Source organism: Cyprinus carpio, chromosome A25 (genome assembly GCF_018340385.1).
Source record: "Cyprinus carpio isolate SPL01 chromosome A25, ASM1834038v1, whole genome shotgun sequence".
Classification (NCBI taxonomy): Eukaryota; Metazoa; Chordata; class Actinopteri; order Cypriniformes; family Cyprinidae; genus Cyprinus; species Cyprinus carpio.
The window spans coordinates 10,418,041-10,435,008 of NC_056596.1; the positions used below are offsets into that span (position 1 = coordinate 10,418,041).

At 37.0% G+C, this 16,968-nt stretch overlaps 1 protein-coding gene across 1 annotated transcript in view; it reads left to right on the forward strand.

Moving 5' to 3' along the window:
• Positions 1-782: 782 nt before the first annotated feature.
• si:dkey-219c3.2 (transcription initiation factor TFIID subunit 4) overlaps positions 783-16,968 on the forward strand; it is a 43,405-nt gene continuing 27,219 nt past the window's right edge. The window contains exons 1-11 of the mRNA XM_042715428.1: positions 783-2,014; positions 2,658-2,818; positions 3,643-3,819; positions 3,919-4,041; positions 9,656-9,745; positions 10,158-10,343; positions 10,605-10,680; positions 10,818-10,923; positions 11,583-11,752; positions 14,081-14,211; positions 15,702-15,827. Coding sequence (XP_042571362.1) covers positions 793-2,014; positions 2,658-2,818; positions 3,643-3,819; positions 3,919-4,041; positions 9,656-9,745; positions 10,158-10,343; positions 10,605-10,680; positions 10,818-10,923; positions 11,583-11,752; positions 14,081-14,211; positions 15,702-15,827 — 2,568 coding nt within the window. The 5' untranslated portion in view covers positions 783-792. The remainder of the gene's footprint in view (positions 2,015-2,657; positions 2,819-3,642; positions 3,820-3,918; positions 4,042-9,655; positions 9,746-10,157; positions 10,344-10,604; positions 10,681-10,817; positions 10,924-11,582; positions 11,753-14,080; positions 14,212-15,701; positions 15,828-16,968) is intronic.

The following is a 16,968-nucleotide window of genomic DNA, read 5'->3' on the forward strand; positions in this document are numbered from 1 at the left end:
TTTCGCAAGTCCATAACAGACTTTTAGCAGATTGTTATTTTTTCTTTTTTCTTATTTTTTTCAAAAAAAATTTATATAATAAAAACTTTTAACAAGTTAGTCTGTTTCAGTTACAAAGAAGGGAAGGCCAGGAATCAGGCTTATGTTTTATTTTTGTTTGTTTGTTGTTTACAGATTTATAAATACAGTCAAGAGTTACATTACAAAAATAATGTTTAAAAAAAGTAAATTTAAAAAAAAATTAAATAAATAAACCCCCCAATGTCTGCTTTTAAATTGTTTTTAGATATTGTTGAATTTCTGCTTTTACAGTTAGAAACATGTTTATTTCCCCACATTTAAATGTATGTATGCTGACTTTAGCTAATAAAAGTAGCGTGTTATTTAAATATTATTCTTAATAAGACATGTCATCATTGAAAAAAAACTGAAAATACATTTTAAAAAGATGAGCACGATGTGATCCTTAATAAAATACAACAGAAATATGACCAAAAACAAGCCAAACTCTAAAAATGAATGAAACTATAAAACTGCATCTTTCTGCATCTATCAATATAACTATTGAAGATATTTATACATGAGTTTAATAGAAATTTATTTGATTTAATTCAAATATTTAAATATTACAAATATCATCCCAAATATATATATATATATATATATATATATATATATATATATATATATATATTTTTTTTTTTTCCATTTTGATGTATATTTACTTATTAAAATATAATTTATTTTTTACTGAATCATATTACATGTTTCAAACAGCTGCAAATCTTGCCCATGATGTCATTACGTTTCCCACAATGCTTCAGCAGCAAAACAACGCACGCGCCGTGCGCATTTCTCAAGCGTCTATCAAAGATGGCGGGCGTCCCCGATCCACTGGAAGATATGCTCTACTCCGAAGTGGACGAAAAAGCAGTCAGTGACCTCGTAGGCTCGTTAGAATCGCAGTTAGGTGGACAAAACAAAGCGGTCGGTTCTCAAGGCGACACCAGGAGACCCTCAAACGCGCTAAATCCACACTTGGGGAAATTGCTGCCCGCCCAAGTAGGAACAACACTGGAGCAGCAGCGGCAGCCAGAGCGAAACCAGGAGGGAAACTCTCAAGAAAACGGTCCGGACAGGATACCGGCGTCCGGTTCCGTCCCGTCCACCTCGAACCTGCCTAGCACCTCTGCGAATTTGGTTACAGCCGCGAACCGGGTGCAATATCATTCATCAAATCCATCAACTTGTTCAAGTGACGCAGCACCTACAGACTCTCACCCCAACACAAATCACATTGCGTCTGCTGTCCGGACGGTTCCCGCCAGAATACAGCCTGTGAACGGAAGCAGTGGCACGCTAAACTCTTCTGTTATCGCTTCTGCTCCTGCTTCTGTAAACGGTATTGACATTGGTTCAGGTGTAGGTAATAGTAAAAGCAACATGTCTGCTCCTGCTAGTACAAATACTGCTTTTGTGTCTGCTCAGCCCAACAGCACACTGCCACATGCGAATGTGTCACTAGAAAGTCCAGCAAACCCCACCATTGCACTGCACAGGCCTCCTAACACCATCACAAGTGTGGTACACAACGGAGGTGACCCTAAAGTCTCAGGATTGCCCGTGCAGGGTGCCGGTCTTGTGCCCACCTCCGTGGCATTCACAAACACAGAACCCAAATCTGACCTTCAAAACCAGATTAAAGCCATCGTCCCGAACAAGCTCCCTGGGACTCCCGTAGGGTTGCGCCCCAGCACTCCCACTCAGATTATAGTGTCGTCCAGTCCAGTGGTGACCTCACTTCCTGTGGCAAGCACACCCTCTGTCCTTGCAAAGCCAGCAACGACTGCTCTCGTAGGACAGCCAACGACCCTGTTGAGACCCGGTACGCCCATTCAGGGGACGGCGACTGCGGTGCCCCCACAGCGTCCAGGGGCACCTACGACCCAGCTGATCGTCAGGCCGCAGCAACAAACTACCATCCAGCTACCGCCGGGATTCACCATACCTCCAGGTAAAAGCTTGGGACACGATAAGGGCACCAGCTATAAAAAAGAGGGTGTTTACAGGGACAGTTCACCCAAGAGCGGAAATCATCTGAATGTTGTTGTAAACTTGAATGACTTTGTTGTTTTTTTTGGGAACGTAAAGAAGATATCATTGAGGATTTTTGTGCATATAATGAAAGTAAATGGGGTCCAAAACAAAATTGGACCCCATTAACTTTCATTGTGTGGAAGAAAAAAACTTTAATGATTGTGGTCACATTTACCGTAGTTTTGCGAGTGTTCACAGTCAAAATCCAGCCATTTCAAAAGACATCCCTGCAATTGGGATTTCCATGTGAGGGCAAAAAAAAATTAGCAAAAGTTGGTTGCATGGATTTGCTTTGTTGACCAACGAAATACTGTTTGGTTTTAAAGTGAGCTGTGCTTTATAAATCACTAAATTACTGACTGGATATACATTTTTGGCCTGGAAAAATTTGCTAATGTGACTGCAAATTTTTCAGAATATCTTTTTAAGTGCTATAGCAGAAAGTAAGTCATAAAGGTTTGGAATGACATAAGTGTAATAAGTCAAGTATTGTTACTACTTTTTCCTTTTTTAATTACTCCTATGGGATTTGTTGAATTTTCCCCTGTATTCTTCTTCAGGTATGGTGCTGGTACGCACGGAGGCCGGTCAGCTGGCACTGGTTCCTCAGCAGGTCCTGGCGCAGGCCAAAGCTCAGAACCAAAATAAAGGCACCCTGTCACCGAGACCTGCTACACCCACTGCTGGAACGACTTTCAGAGTCACTACACCTGTTGCCCAGGTATGAGCAAGACAGGTCATCTGAAAGCACTTGAACTCTTTTTGCATCATAATATTGTTTTAGCTGTGAATAATAACCATAATGATAACTATAAAGAAAGACCATCTCTGTTGCAGCTTTCATTGCATCTTTTTTCCATGCAGTGAAATTGAATGGTGTATTCCACATTTGTAATCCACAAATTAAATGAAATGGTCCTCCTGTGTTGTTCCAAAGTAAAATCATCTTTAAATTAGTCTATATGACTTTTGAAGTGTTCTGAAACCAAATAGCTTTGTGTGGTGAAAAGGCTTAAATGTAAGTGATTTATTTGAAGATAATCTCATCCTGACTTTACAGTCAAATCAAATGTGGTGCAGGTTGCTTGACAGTAACAACAAACATTTCTCGAGTGGCTTGTAACCAAACATCATGACTCTTATCTTATTTGATTCACTTCTGTTAATCACACAAGACTATCAAATCTCCTCAGATTTGGTAACTGGCACTTAAATAAAATACTTATGCTTTTTTTTTAATGCTTTTTAGCCATTTTTGACATTTAATAACCTGTGGTGATCTTCCATTGAATAAAAATATCTATGTGAATTATTCTTTGATAATTATTGTTTTGTCTGTTCTGCTGAAAAAAAAAGACATATGGGTTTGGAATGATGTGAAAGTGGGTGAATCATGGCAATTTAAATTTTTGGGTGAACGGTTCCTTAAATGTGTTATTTATTGTATTGTATCAAACTGAAAGCTTGGGCAAAACATTTATTTTTGTCGTGGTGAACAAACCACTTGAAACAGTCCTTAACCTAGCTTGGCTTTTACGTTTGTAGCAAAAAACAGCAGTGGTAACAATTACCTCGGCTCAGAAGCCAACCACCACAGTCATTACAGCAGGGGCCCGTGTGCAGCCTGCGCCGCAGACAGTCCTCAAGCCCTCCGTGTCCCCTCAGAGTCCCATCACCACCACTGCTGCTGCCCCAGCTAACCGAGCCCCTGTCCTCTCTCAGGTTGTGCTAAACTGTTTTCATTCATAAAGTCACTTACTATTAATGGACATGAATTCTATTTCATTATTTGTTGTAAAATCCTGGAATTTTTCATTTCAGGAAATGCAAGAGAATGTAAAGAAGTGCAGGAACTTCCTAGCAACACTCATCAAACTGGCATCCCATAATTCCCCCTCGCCGGAAACATCTCGGAATGTGAAGGCACTAGTGCAGGATCTGCTGGTAAGTCTTAGCTTTTTAGTGTTTAAAGGTGAAGTGTTTTATATGTGCTTCACTAGCAGCAATGTTTTGATTGAGACACTTCATTATTGTTACACTGTCAATAAAAGAATTGATCTAGTAGTTCATTGTGACAATTTAAATTATAGTATATCCTCTAGTGATATTCTTATGCTAAACTATAGAAGCCAGCAGATGCAGGGCTCAAAAAACATAATGAAGAAAGACATAATGCAGCATAAAAGCTAGACTAAATTACTCATCAAAGTAAACAGTTGTCATTGCTTTGTAAATGCATGTTATGTCAAATTACTGATCAAAGTATACAGTTGTCAGAAGGACTTGTGTGTACCTTTACAGTGTAAATTTGGCTAAATTACTGATCAAAGTATACAGTTGTCATTGCTTTGTAAATGCATGTTATGTCTAATGTTTTGTCACGGTATACGGTATTATCACGGTATTGAAATTAAGTTTCAAAAAAGTGGTCATAATACAGTAAAACAGGTTAAATAACTTTTTTCTTATAACAAAATTAACTGAACATTTAAATACAATAAACAATACAAAAAAAATATATTTAAAATTAAAAGTTTTACACCGCTTAAAGTGCAAAAGAACTTTAAAGACCCATAGGTATCACTTTACAATACAACCTCATTAGTTAACCTTAGTTAATGCATTAACGTTCACAACAAGCAATAGTTACATTTACTACAGAAGTTATTAATCTTTGTTAAAAAATACAAGTCTTAGCTCATGTTAGCTCATTAAATAACAAAGTTGCAACTTTCGATTTTAACAATGTGTTATTAAATATTGGAATACCTAAGATTAATGAATGTTCAGAAGAATTTTTCATTGGCAGTTTGTTAACTAATGAAGCCCTAATGTAAAGTGTGAATGAACAATAAAGAATCAAAAAACACTTTCAAACAATATCTAGGGCATGTTGTAGTCCAGATTAAAATGGAAAAATTTTATGGAAATATATAAATATTCTTTTTATATTATTTAAATGTTTAGAAAGTAGCAGCTGCTTTTAATAATGGGGTTTCCAGGGTAAGGGCTGCATTTTCTGCAGTTTAGCGCCATCTGCTGTCAGAGAGTGAATGTGCTTTCATTCAGCGCGTCTCTCACGTGTTCCCCCATGTGCTTCTCATGCGTGTTTTTACATAAGAGCGCACACGTGTCTTTAAAGCAGCATACAGCGGTGTTGTGCATTTTGACCAGTTGATGGGAAAAGTATTCTTAAAATGCATTACAAATTCTGAATAATTTGTAATATATAATTATTCTCGGTATTTAGAAGTGCCCACGATAACCATATCATGCATATTCATTACCGCGATATATCGCATTACCGAATATCGGCACATGTCTAATTGAGATTTTTCTTTGTTTAGATATTTTAAACTTTTACTCAACTTTGTTTTTGTTACTTACAAAAGTTTTTTTTTTGTTTTACACAAATAATTTGCTACAAAGCTATGAATTCACACTTAATGCCACAGATTTCCAATGTGTTAAGTGTGAATTTATAAGTGTGAATTTATTTGCTCATGTTTAGGGACAGTTGACAGAATTGTCACTTGCCTGATCAGGTCATTGTTGCATCGTCACAAAACTGAATAATTTCACATCTTTTTAAGTCTTTTTTTTTTTTAAACCATTCGGTAGTCGCGCATTCCATAAAGTTTTATGTGCACTCAGTCACATTCAAAGCACGCGCACATAAAGTCCCCTCACAAACACCTTGTTTTTTCGCAGCTTGTAGGGGTTTTGTGCAACAGACTTCTGTATTCTGTTAAATGGGTCATGTCACTTCCGTTTCAGTCATTTTGCATATGCTTCATTAAATATGAAGCTGTTTAACTCAAGATGCCTTTAAAGTAGATACAAAGATGATCATGATTCATAACCAAAGTCCATTAATGCGGATTGCTATCTAAACGTTTTTTTTTTTGTTATTATTCTTTTCACTAACATTTAGATATTAAGTTGAATAAAATGTCAACAATAAAAACAGCTAGCTAGTTTAACTCATTACCTTAAAAGTCTGTTGATATCACCATTATTTAATACAGCTGTTAACACTTTCTCCGACAAGCGGAAGTGATGAGACCTGTTTTCCGGGTTTGGTCAGGTGACATTCGGCAGCCAAATACACACAAAATGATGTCAAAATGCCCTCTTTTTGCTTAGTATCCTCATAAATGTAAGTAATTGTTGAGAAAGAAATCCATTGTTGGTCTTAAAGGGACAGCCGCCTAATAAAGCTGTGCCATCCATCAATAATGTTAATCAACAACACAAGAAAAGAAAGGTCAATCACTGCTCTTGACTAAATAACTTTTGTAACTTTAATTATAAGGATTAATCTGTTTTTAATTTACAGTTTATTTAATTTCTGTATATTTTTATACCTGAATACTAGTGTTCTTGTTTGAATTAATTTTGTTTTTTATATGTTTTTTAGGCTCTGAGTTTAGTTGATAATATTGGTTAAATAAATTATAATATTCAGGGATGTGATGATATGTTCTCTGCGTGGAGTAACATCTGGCACAGTCACAGCTTGTACCTATTAAAACAAATAGAAAGCAAATAAGTATCATTAATAGTTATTAATTTTAGTTAACATGCTATGAAAAATTTTAATTTTTAATAAGATTCTTATTGTTATTTTACGTTTATATTTTTTAAATAATGAACAGTCATGAATATTGTCTCAAAAGTCATGGAAAACCCATATTGGTAAAAATGTGTGTGAATCATCTATTTAAGGCATTTCAAGGCATGGAAAGATGTACGTGACATTCTTGATCAAAAGATTTCTTGATCAAAAGTGCTTGCATAATAGGGCAATCCTTATTTTCCAGCCCTGAATTGTTTTCTTTAAACTTGAGCTGGTTATTGAAACTTTCAGTATTTATATACAGTGGGGAAAATATTTATTTGATCCCCTGCTGATTTTGTAAGTTTGCCCACTTACAAAGAGATTAAGGGTCTGTAATTTTTATGGTAGGTTTATTTTTAACATATAGAGACAGAATACCAACCAGAAAAAAAACACATTACATAAAGGTTAGAAATTGATTTGCATTTCAGTGAGTGAAATAAGTATTTGATACCTACAAAACAGCAAGAATTCTGGCTCGCACAGATTGGTTATGTGCCCATGTGAAACACAGATTAGTTCTGTCACTTTAAGAAGTTACACCTAATAGGGCCTTTCGCACCGCAGGAACCTTTTCAATGTACCAAAACTAATTGTGGAACTACCCACTTTTTGGTGTTTTCGCACCGCAGGAACTGGGTGCGATTTTAGTACCGGACTGCCTTTTTCGAGAACCAAATTAGCTCCTACTCCGGAGCAGGGTCTAACCAGCACAACTGGTACTACCCGTGACGTTGTGTCTCTCCACATCACCATAGCGCCATTTTGATGGACTATTCTGTCAATGCTTTTCCTACTTTTTTGGACCTTGACAGTGTAATTTACTTGGCAGTCTATGGGACAGTCACAAGCCTCCCTGTTTTCCTCCAAATTTCTTAAATTGTGTTCCGAAGACAAACGACGCTTTCACGGGTTTGGAATGACATGGGGGTAGGTGATTAATGACGACAATTTTCATTTTGTTGTGGAGTATCCCTTTAATGATCTTAAGTAGTGGTCGACCGATATTGGTTTATTGACAGCCGATTCCGATATGTTGGAAAGCAGGGGGGCCGATAGCCGATATAAGTAAGAAAAAAAAAAAAAATGTTAATTCATATTTAAGATATTTTACATCATTTGACAATGGATTCAAAAATAAATGTGCAAAATAAACATACTTATACTTTAGATGACAAAGTATTTTTCACAAATAAATAAATATTTAATAAAAATATAATTAAAAAGGAAGGAAACACTGTAACCAACAGGGCACTTGGTATTCTGAGAAGTTTGATTGCATTGGGAATCATATTTTTCAAATGTATTTTTGGTAAATAATCATTTTACATACAGCACACAGTGAAAATGACATGAATATGACTGTGGGCAAATGCATAAAGCGTAGCATAATTTGAAATCATTAAAGCATTCATTCACACAATTCACACGGATCATGCTGGATAAAAATGCACACTTCACAAGTTCTCACAGCTGATTCGACAGTTTGCATGATATTAAATGCGTATTCGAAGATTTTTGTTTAAATTATATAAATGCGTATTTGCTTAATGCTGACGGCAAACGAGAAAGTATTATGTTTGCCTATTACTAATAATATAAAAGCAAAAGTTATAATACTTTTTGTATACATTAATTTCTTTGTTTAACCGTTCTATCTGATTATTAGACAGACTTCTATCGGTATTAGACAGAACTGTTAACGACGACAGTAAACAAGAGGGAGAGTGTGAGCACTGTGTACTCAGATGCTGCCGCTCTCAGTGCTGTCAAAATAAAAGTCTGGTGCGCTTTCAAAATAAAACGCATCGGCCAAGCAGAAAAACTTTTCGGTCGGTGCTGATATTTGCAATATGCCAAATATCGGCCGAAATATCGGCTTTGGCGATATATCGGTCAACCACTAATTTTAAGGCAGTTGGGACCACAGTCACCAAGCAAACCACTGGTAACACACTACGGACTGAAATCCTGCAACACCTGCAAGGTCCCCCTGCTCAAGAAGGCACATGTACAGGCCCATTTAAAGTTTGCCAGAAAACATCTAAATGATTCAGAGAAGGCTTGGGAGAAAGTGCTGTGGTCAGATGAGACCAAAATTGAGCTCTTTGGGATTGACTCAACTCGCCATGTTTGGAGGGAGAGAAATGCTTACTATGCCCCCAAGAACACCATCCCTACAATCAAGCATGGAGGTGGAAACATTATGCTTTGGGGCTGTTTTTCTGCTAAGGGTACTGGACGACTTCACTGCATTGAGGGACAAATGAATGGGGCCATGTACTGTAAAATTTTGGACGAGAACCTCCTTCCCTCAGTCAGAACACTGAAGATGGGTCATGGGTCTTCCAGCATGACAATGACTGAAACATACCACCAAGGTAACAAAGGAGAGGCTCAAGAAGCAGCACATAAAGGTCATGGAGTGACCTAACCAGTCTCCAGACCTCAATCCTATAGAAAATCTGTGGAGGGAGCTGAAGGTTCGAGTTGCCAAACAACAGCCAATAAACCTTAAAGATTTAGAGAGGATCTGTAAAGAGGAGTGGATCAAAATCCCTCCTGAGATGTGTGCAAACCTGGTGACCAACTACAAAAAACCTCTTACATCTGTGCTTCTGCACCCAGTACTCAGTCATGTTTTGCTTGGGGATCAAATACTTATTTCACTCTCTGATATGTAAGTAATTTTATTAAATTTATATAATTTGTTTTTTGTTTTTTTTTTTGTTTTTTTTTTTGTTTTTATGTGGTTAAAATAAACCTACCATAAAAATTACAGACCCTTCATTTATTTGTAAGTGGGCAAACTTACAAAATCAGCAGGGGATCAAATAAATATTTTCCCCACTGTAACAGGAGTAAATCTTTTCATAAAGCATGTGTGATTTTATTTGAGATAACTGATGTGCATTTTGCCTTCTAAAATCTTCAAAGGATGCAAAAATTGAGCCTGAGGAGTTTACAAATCGCCTTCAGACGGAGTTGAAATCATCTCCTCAACCGTACCTGATCCCTTTTTTGAAGGTAGGACTCAAAAAAACAGTTGCGCTTATTGTTCTTAATTACAGAAACCAAAAAATGAAAATTCTGTGATCATTTGCTCACCCTCATGTCTTTTTGTGGAACACAAAGGAAGATATTTTAAAAAATTTTGGTAAATAAATTGTTTCAGTTCTCATTGACTTCCACTGTGTGGACAAAAAAAAAAAATACAACAGAAGTCAATGGAGACTGAAACTGTTTTGTTATCAACATTCTTCAAATATCTACTTTTGTGTTCAGCAGAAGAGATAAAATAATACAGTTTTTGAACGACATGAAGGTGACCAAATGATGACAGAAGTTTCATTTTTGGGTAGACTATGCTTTTAAGACACACAATTTTGCTTTTGTGTTTACATAAACTTGAAATCTGTTTCCCCTTCTCTTTGTACAGAAAAGCCTGCCTGCTCTGCGTCTGACTCTTCTGAACTCCCAGCAGTCTTTAACTCAGCTGACTCAGATCTCTACTACATCCACCCCAGTGACGGCGAATACAATTAAAGCTCCAACACCGACCGCACTGCCCACCACTGTATCTACCATCAGACCAGCTGCTGCCCTGGCTCCCACTACCACCATGGTACTCATGCTTTCCTAGGGTCTATTGTAGGCTTGGTCTATATATTGAACATTTAATGTATGAATATATATATACTTATTTATATATTAGGATTATTTTAATGCATCTGTTTATTTGGCCATTAAGTTTTCTAAAGCTTATGTTATTAGATTAATTTTATGATCTTAGGCTCAGTAAGACACATTAGCATCTCTGATTCAAACTTCAGTAGCGAAAAATAACTTAGAATTTTCGAATCCTCTGTGGTTTTGTTCTCCTCAGGCTGTTAAGAGGCCTGGGGTTCAGGCTACTCCAACAAGGATGCCAGTGGTGATTACACAGACAGTTCGTGCTCAAGGTAAGCTATTGAGAGACTTAATGAGCTTACAGTCAATTTTAAACCCACTAAAGGAAAGTTATTGAGGCTTAAGTGTTCCTTTTCTCATGCAAGAGTCCAATGGACGTTCCCCAGTATAATTACAAGTTTTATTGCAGGTGCTGTTGGGACACCCTTGCAAGTGAGGAGCCCCATGGGTGTGGCTGTTCAAGCCTTGGCCAATCAGAAACAGAAGCTGAATGACCCCGGGGGTGGGACTTTCAGGTAGGGTTTCTAAAAGTCCAGTAGGAGGCAGCATTTCTCTAGAATTGTTAGTTGTTTCATGGCATTGGGGGCATAACAGAATTTGAGAATAAGTGTGATGGAATGAACTCATGTTCATGACTATTTATTAATATTGTGAAGAAAAATGAATCATTTTCAAAAGATTTAAAATAAGTTTATATCAAATCAATTCTCTAGTAAACTTTTCTTAAATTAATAAATCAACACTGGCAGCTTCTCACTTATACATATAAGCATAGAAAAAATATTTGTGTTACAGCAAATTTACAGTAAAGTAATTATAGTACTGTATAAATTAAAATAATAATATTATTATTATTAATTATTATTATAACTTTTTTTTGGGGGGGGGGCTTCATTTACACACACACACACACACACACACACATAGATATATATATATATATATATATATATTATATATATATATATATATATATAAATATAATCGTAGTGTGTTTATATATATTATATATATATACATATATATATGATATATAGATATATATATATATATTATATTATAATTACACACACACACACACACACATACACACACACACACACATATCATATATATACCCTTATCCATGCATGGTTCCATGCATGGTAAAACTCTCCTCCGTTCGTGTCTGCAGGGATGATGACGACATCAATGATGTGGCATCCATGGCTGGTGTGAACCTAAATGAGGAGAACGCCCGTATCTTGGCCACGGGTTCAGACCTGGTGGGCACCCAGATTCGTTCCTGTAAGGATGAGGCCTTCCTTCCTGCCAGCCTGCTCCACAAACGGCTCCTGGAGACTGGTACGCAATTACCCGTCGCTGCAGTACTCTCATCGGCAGTCTGGCAATGTTCTTGTCAGGATCAGTTTCTCCTGGCAGGTTTACAGTCATAAAGAGGTTTAAGCTGTACCGCCACTGTGTGGGCAGTTAATATTCTGTCTAATTACTGTATCAGTGTTGACTGACGTTGTTTGAGGGCGGATCTTTAAATGGGTGTGGGATTATGAATGGATTTAAACAAAAAGCTGATGAAAGCTGGCCTGATGAGACAGGAAAGATGTGTCACTCTTTTCTAAGCTTTATGATTCAGCTGCTTGATTTAAACGCCACACAGGGAGACGGCTGTATAGATGATATTTTTGGCCATATTTATAGTCAGGCATATGAATAAACTATACAAAGGATCTGGACACTAATACCTTGTACTACATGATTTCAAAATCATCTAGCCAATCAGTAGCCTAAAACCTGGAGTAATCAGTCATAAAGAAGCGCTGTATAATTAGGCTAGATTCATGTTTCTTAATGTAAATTGAATTCTTGCACAAATATATTTCAAAATATATATTAACAATGTAATTGTTAGTATTAGTGTTGTTGTTAATTCCTATATATTTATACATGGACAAAATAACAAAGTAGGTAAAGAATTTTGGTGGTTCTAATTGTTTTTTTTTTTTCTTCAGATTACTAGTTGGCTGTTGTTTTGTATTTATTTTATAGTACTTACTGTCATAGTATTTATTAATATTTTTGTTTTTATATATAGTGTGACCCACCCTAGACTTAAAAAGCAGAGATTCAAGCAGTGATTGGTAACATTTCAGTCCCCTCTCCTTGATCTCTGCCTATGACCAGGGTACTTTCTAGTGCACTTCCACTGGTCACTCACTTGTTAAGTCAGGCTAATGAATGTCCTGTGTCTGAGCTTGAGGCCTCCTCGGGCTGCGTATGAATACTTTATAGGCCGTCTTCTGATGGCTCTCTGTTAGTTTGCTGTGTGGTGAAATGTGAGGTTGCCTCTGGCCTCTTCCCTGACAAGGTCACTTGCATGCAGTCTGAATGTCCCTGCCTAAACAAACAATGCACATTTCAAGGACTAGATGCATTCGAATCTACATACCTGTAGATGCTAAATGTAAACAATTAGGATTTTCTGCATTTCAGAGAAAATGTGAGCATGCTTGCCCTTATAAGTCAAGGTCATGCTACGGTGCTGAAGGTGATGCTGAGGTCTTCTAGATAGTTGCTAGGTGGGTCTTAGGGTATTCTAGAACACTTACTTGCTTGGCAACCACCACTAACAAGCCAAGTAGGAATGTTACATTGTAAGTGTCAGATATTTACAGTACTGGTTACTATATAAAACTGTATAATATTATGTAATACTATACAAAATTATTACAGTGTCAGAACTTTTCAATTTTAATATAAAAAAAAAAAAAAATTTATTTTTGTTATTGTGATGGTGTTGGTGATTTTAATATGATTTCGTACTCGAAGTTTTTTTTATTATTATAAATGTTGAAAACAGTTGCTGCTTAATAGTTTTGTGGAATATTACTGAAGTGTGCTCAGTATGAAAGCTAAATATTACCCACAATTCCTTGAAAATAAAGACTGGTGGAAGTCTACTCTCTTTTCTCCATTACTAAATAGGAAAAGGTGCATATCAACACAAAATAGCGTCTATAATCAAGACCAGACACCCAAATGCTATACATGCAATCTGCAGACATAATGCACCAGCATCTCATTAATAATGATTAGTTAACCGTCACCTGAAGAAACAGGAAACTGTCGTATAGACATGAGGCAGGTCTTTGGATCCTCTCATCCAAAAAAAGTGTCCTCCATTATTGTATTTAAGCAAACTCTTTCTCCCCCCCGTGCACATGATTTAGCACACAGTGCATACCAATGAGTGCCTGTGGATATGTGCTATTACATGGAGCCCGGCTGTGGTTGTTATGCTGTCGCCAGGGGGGTGGAGTGTGTTAAAAATGTAAATCTTCCTCCGGGGGAGTTCTGTGTGTGTGTGTGTGTGTGTGTGTGTGTGTGTGAGATGATTTCAGCTTGATGGCTGGAGTAGGGAACGGGAAGGAGGAGTGTTGCGCCACCTGCTGGATATGATGTGGAGAGAGTGATGGGAAGTGAGTGTGTGGGTGTGACAGATGCAAAGTGTGGCAGTGAAGTGTTTACCAGTTAAATTAGGTCATATCATGAGGCAGGTTTGAGAAGCAAAACAATAATACTTGTCTTTTAATTGGTTCTGTGCTCCAGGCTCAAAGAATCACTTTTCCTCTACCTTCCCGAGTGACTTTAACACCAAACTTTGTATCATTTCAGCCAAGAAGTTCGGCGTGACGGAGGTGTCAATGGAGACGGTCACTCTCATTTCTCACGCCACTCAGTCCAGGCTGCGCTCCATGCTGGAGAATGTCTCTGCCGTTGCGCAACACCGCGTCGACTCCTGCAAAGTAAGAACCAATACCTGAGCCACTCACTCCAGAACTTCAAAGAGAAACCACAAACTGACTTTTCCCGACGAAAATTTCTTGTTATACGTCCTTCACGCTGAAAATGTAACCGTTAATGTTAACACTAACCTGTGTCTCGATCATTTAAGATACACTAGTAAGAGTAGACTACATGAGTAAGACAAGTAAGGGTAAGACTTTTGTTGCACACTAAACTGAAATCATTTTATCCTACTAACTAAACAAAACAAAAAATCTCCAAAAACAAAAATCAGTCAATATTTTTTTCAAATTGATCAGTTATTCTAACATGATTAAACTTTTTCAAATATATATATATATATATATAGAGAGAGAGATAGATAGATAGATAGATAGATAGATAGATAGATATAGATAGATATAGAAACTTCATAAAAACATGTCTGTCTGTCTCTCTGTCTATCTGTCTGTCTGTCTGTCTGTCTGTCTGTCTGCCTGTAATTGAATTTTAAAGAATCCTGTAAAAAGTACAAACCATTTTATGATGGAATATACTTTAAAATGTATTTTCCGCAGCCATTACACCAGTCTTCAGTCACTTGATCCTTTGGAGATCTTTCTAATCTGCTGATTTGGCCCTTAAGAAGCATGCAAAAAGGTTGTGCTGCTTAATATATTTGTGTGGAAACCGTAAGAGATGACAATCCAAAAATCATTCAGAAACCAAATTGGTATTGATCATAATAGGTTGTAATTGTAGAGCACCAAATGTTCTTGTGTTGTTGGTAAGTGAAAAAATTGTATCTTAATTGAACCTAGTTTTGTTAACCTTGTTACCATAGAAGACTAAAAGTAATGCAGCTTGAGGGGAAAAAATGTGGAAATCTAGACTTTCATTTTGTGCTGTGAAGAAAAAAAGATAAAGATGTCGAAGGTTATACAGTGTCATGTTGCGATTTATTCCCATTCTGATTTTGAAACAAACTGTTCAAAATGAGTAAATTGCATGGCTGTATGAAGTCAGCCTGTTGACATCAGCGAAAAAACAAGCCAAACTTGAATGGAGACGGGAAAAGTTGGCCCTGCGAGTGAGGCGCAGCCTCAGCGCAGAAGAAAGTGCACGAGAAGAGATGAGAAGAGCAGTGCCGTTCCTGCTGCTAATAGGCTATAGCCTCAGAAGTGCACGAAAATGCGTGGGTTCCTGTGTGTGTGTGTGTGTCTGTGTCTGTGCGTCGCTCAGCTTTGGTCCTCCGCTGCGCCTCACACTGCTTTTTTACCTGCAACGCTAGAACAACCATCACAGTAAGAGTTGGGGGTTGCCTCGCAGAAACACTGCGAAATGCACAATTATACCATTAGCTCTGGGTGACCTACTAACTTCACTTTCATTTAAGAGCGAAAGGGAAAAGAGTCAAACTTTAGGCGAACTGGGGAAAAGTTAGTTCATGCTTATAACAACGTAAAGGTGATGAACTTGTTGATGACAAGTTTTGTTTTTGTTTCCCCAGGATGAGGAGCTGTACGAGCAGACATCAGATGTGCGGACCCAGCTGAAGTTCTTTGAGCAGCTGGAGAAGATTGAGAAGCAGAGGAAAGATGATGAAGAGCGGGAGCTGCTAATGAAAGCCGCAAAAGTAGGTTTGAGTGATGCGGGAGCGGCATCAGTGCCTTGCCAGTTAAATGCTGGCTTTTCCCACATGTGCTGGCCACTGTTTAAAAGAGACCGGTTGTTCTTTTAAGCCTTGGAGAGAAAAGGCAGTGTTATTAAGACACAAGATTGCACTTGGTCTGCTTCATACTGTAGCAAATTGCAGTAATGGCAAAGCCTGAGGGATTTATCCAGTCTCGAGTTGATTTGATTGTATTGTTGCCTGGACTGGAGTACATCAGGGGAAAAGGAATGAGTCTTCTGTTAGGGAGCGAGAGAGGATGTTTTAAATTTGCCTTGAAGTTGCTTTCTTTCTAAGGAAGTGACACTATCTCACTCACAGTTTGTTGGGGAAAAAAATCATGTTATATGTAATAGATGAACCTTAAGGCATCACTACCTTTTTGGCAGCAATTAAGTGAATGCTGCTCAAAAATTTATTAAGACTACATGGCTTTTAAAAAAAAAAAAAACTGCTAGACATGAGGTTTAGAAGAAAGTTAAGCCATATTCTTAAGCCAAATTCTGGCTGATACAGATAAGATGTTAATTTTCAAGATTCAAAATTCTGTACTATTTAAATTATAAAAAAAGATTACATTAAAATTCTTAATATATATAAATAAAGTCAGACATTTTAGATGCTACAAATTAATTTAATTATCACAACATTATAATTTACAGTATGAAAAATTTATATTAAAAAAATTAAAGATTAACTTTAAGCTTTTAATGATAAAATGGTAACCACATGTTAACATGAAGAAAATTTGCATAATTAAATATCTAATATCGACCAATACAGATTAAAAAAAAAACATATATATACAGTGCCCTCCATAAGTATTGGAACAGTAAAGACAAAATTGCTTTCTCTGCTGTGGAGTCAAGACATTTGCAAATATGATTAAAAGATGAATATGCGACAAAACTACAGAATGTCACATTTTATTAAAAGGCCTTTCGACACACATGTTTTACCAAATAAAAAGAACAGCACTTTTTAGTGTTCATCCCACTATTTGATGTGAGCATAAGTATTGGAACAGTTTAATAAAAGGCAGATGTAACAGATTAAAAGCTAATGTTTAGTTGCAGATACCTTGCCTGCAATCAGAGCAGTGAGT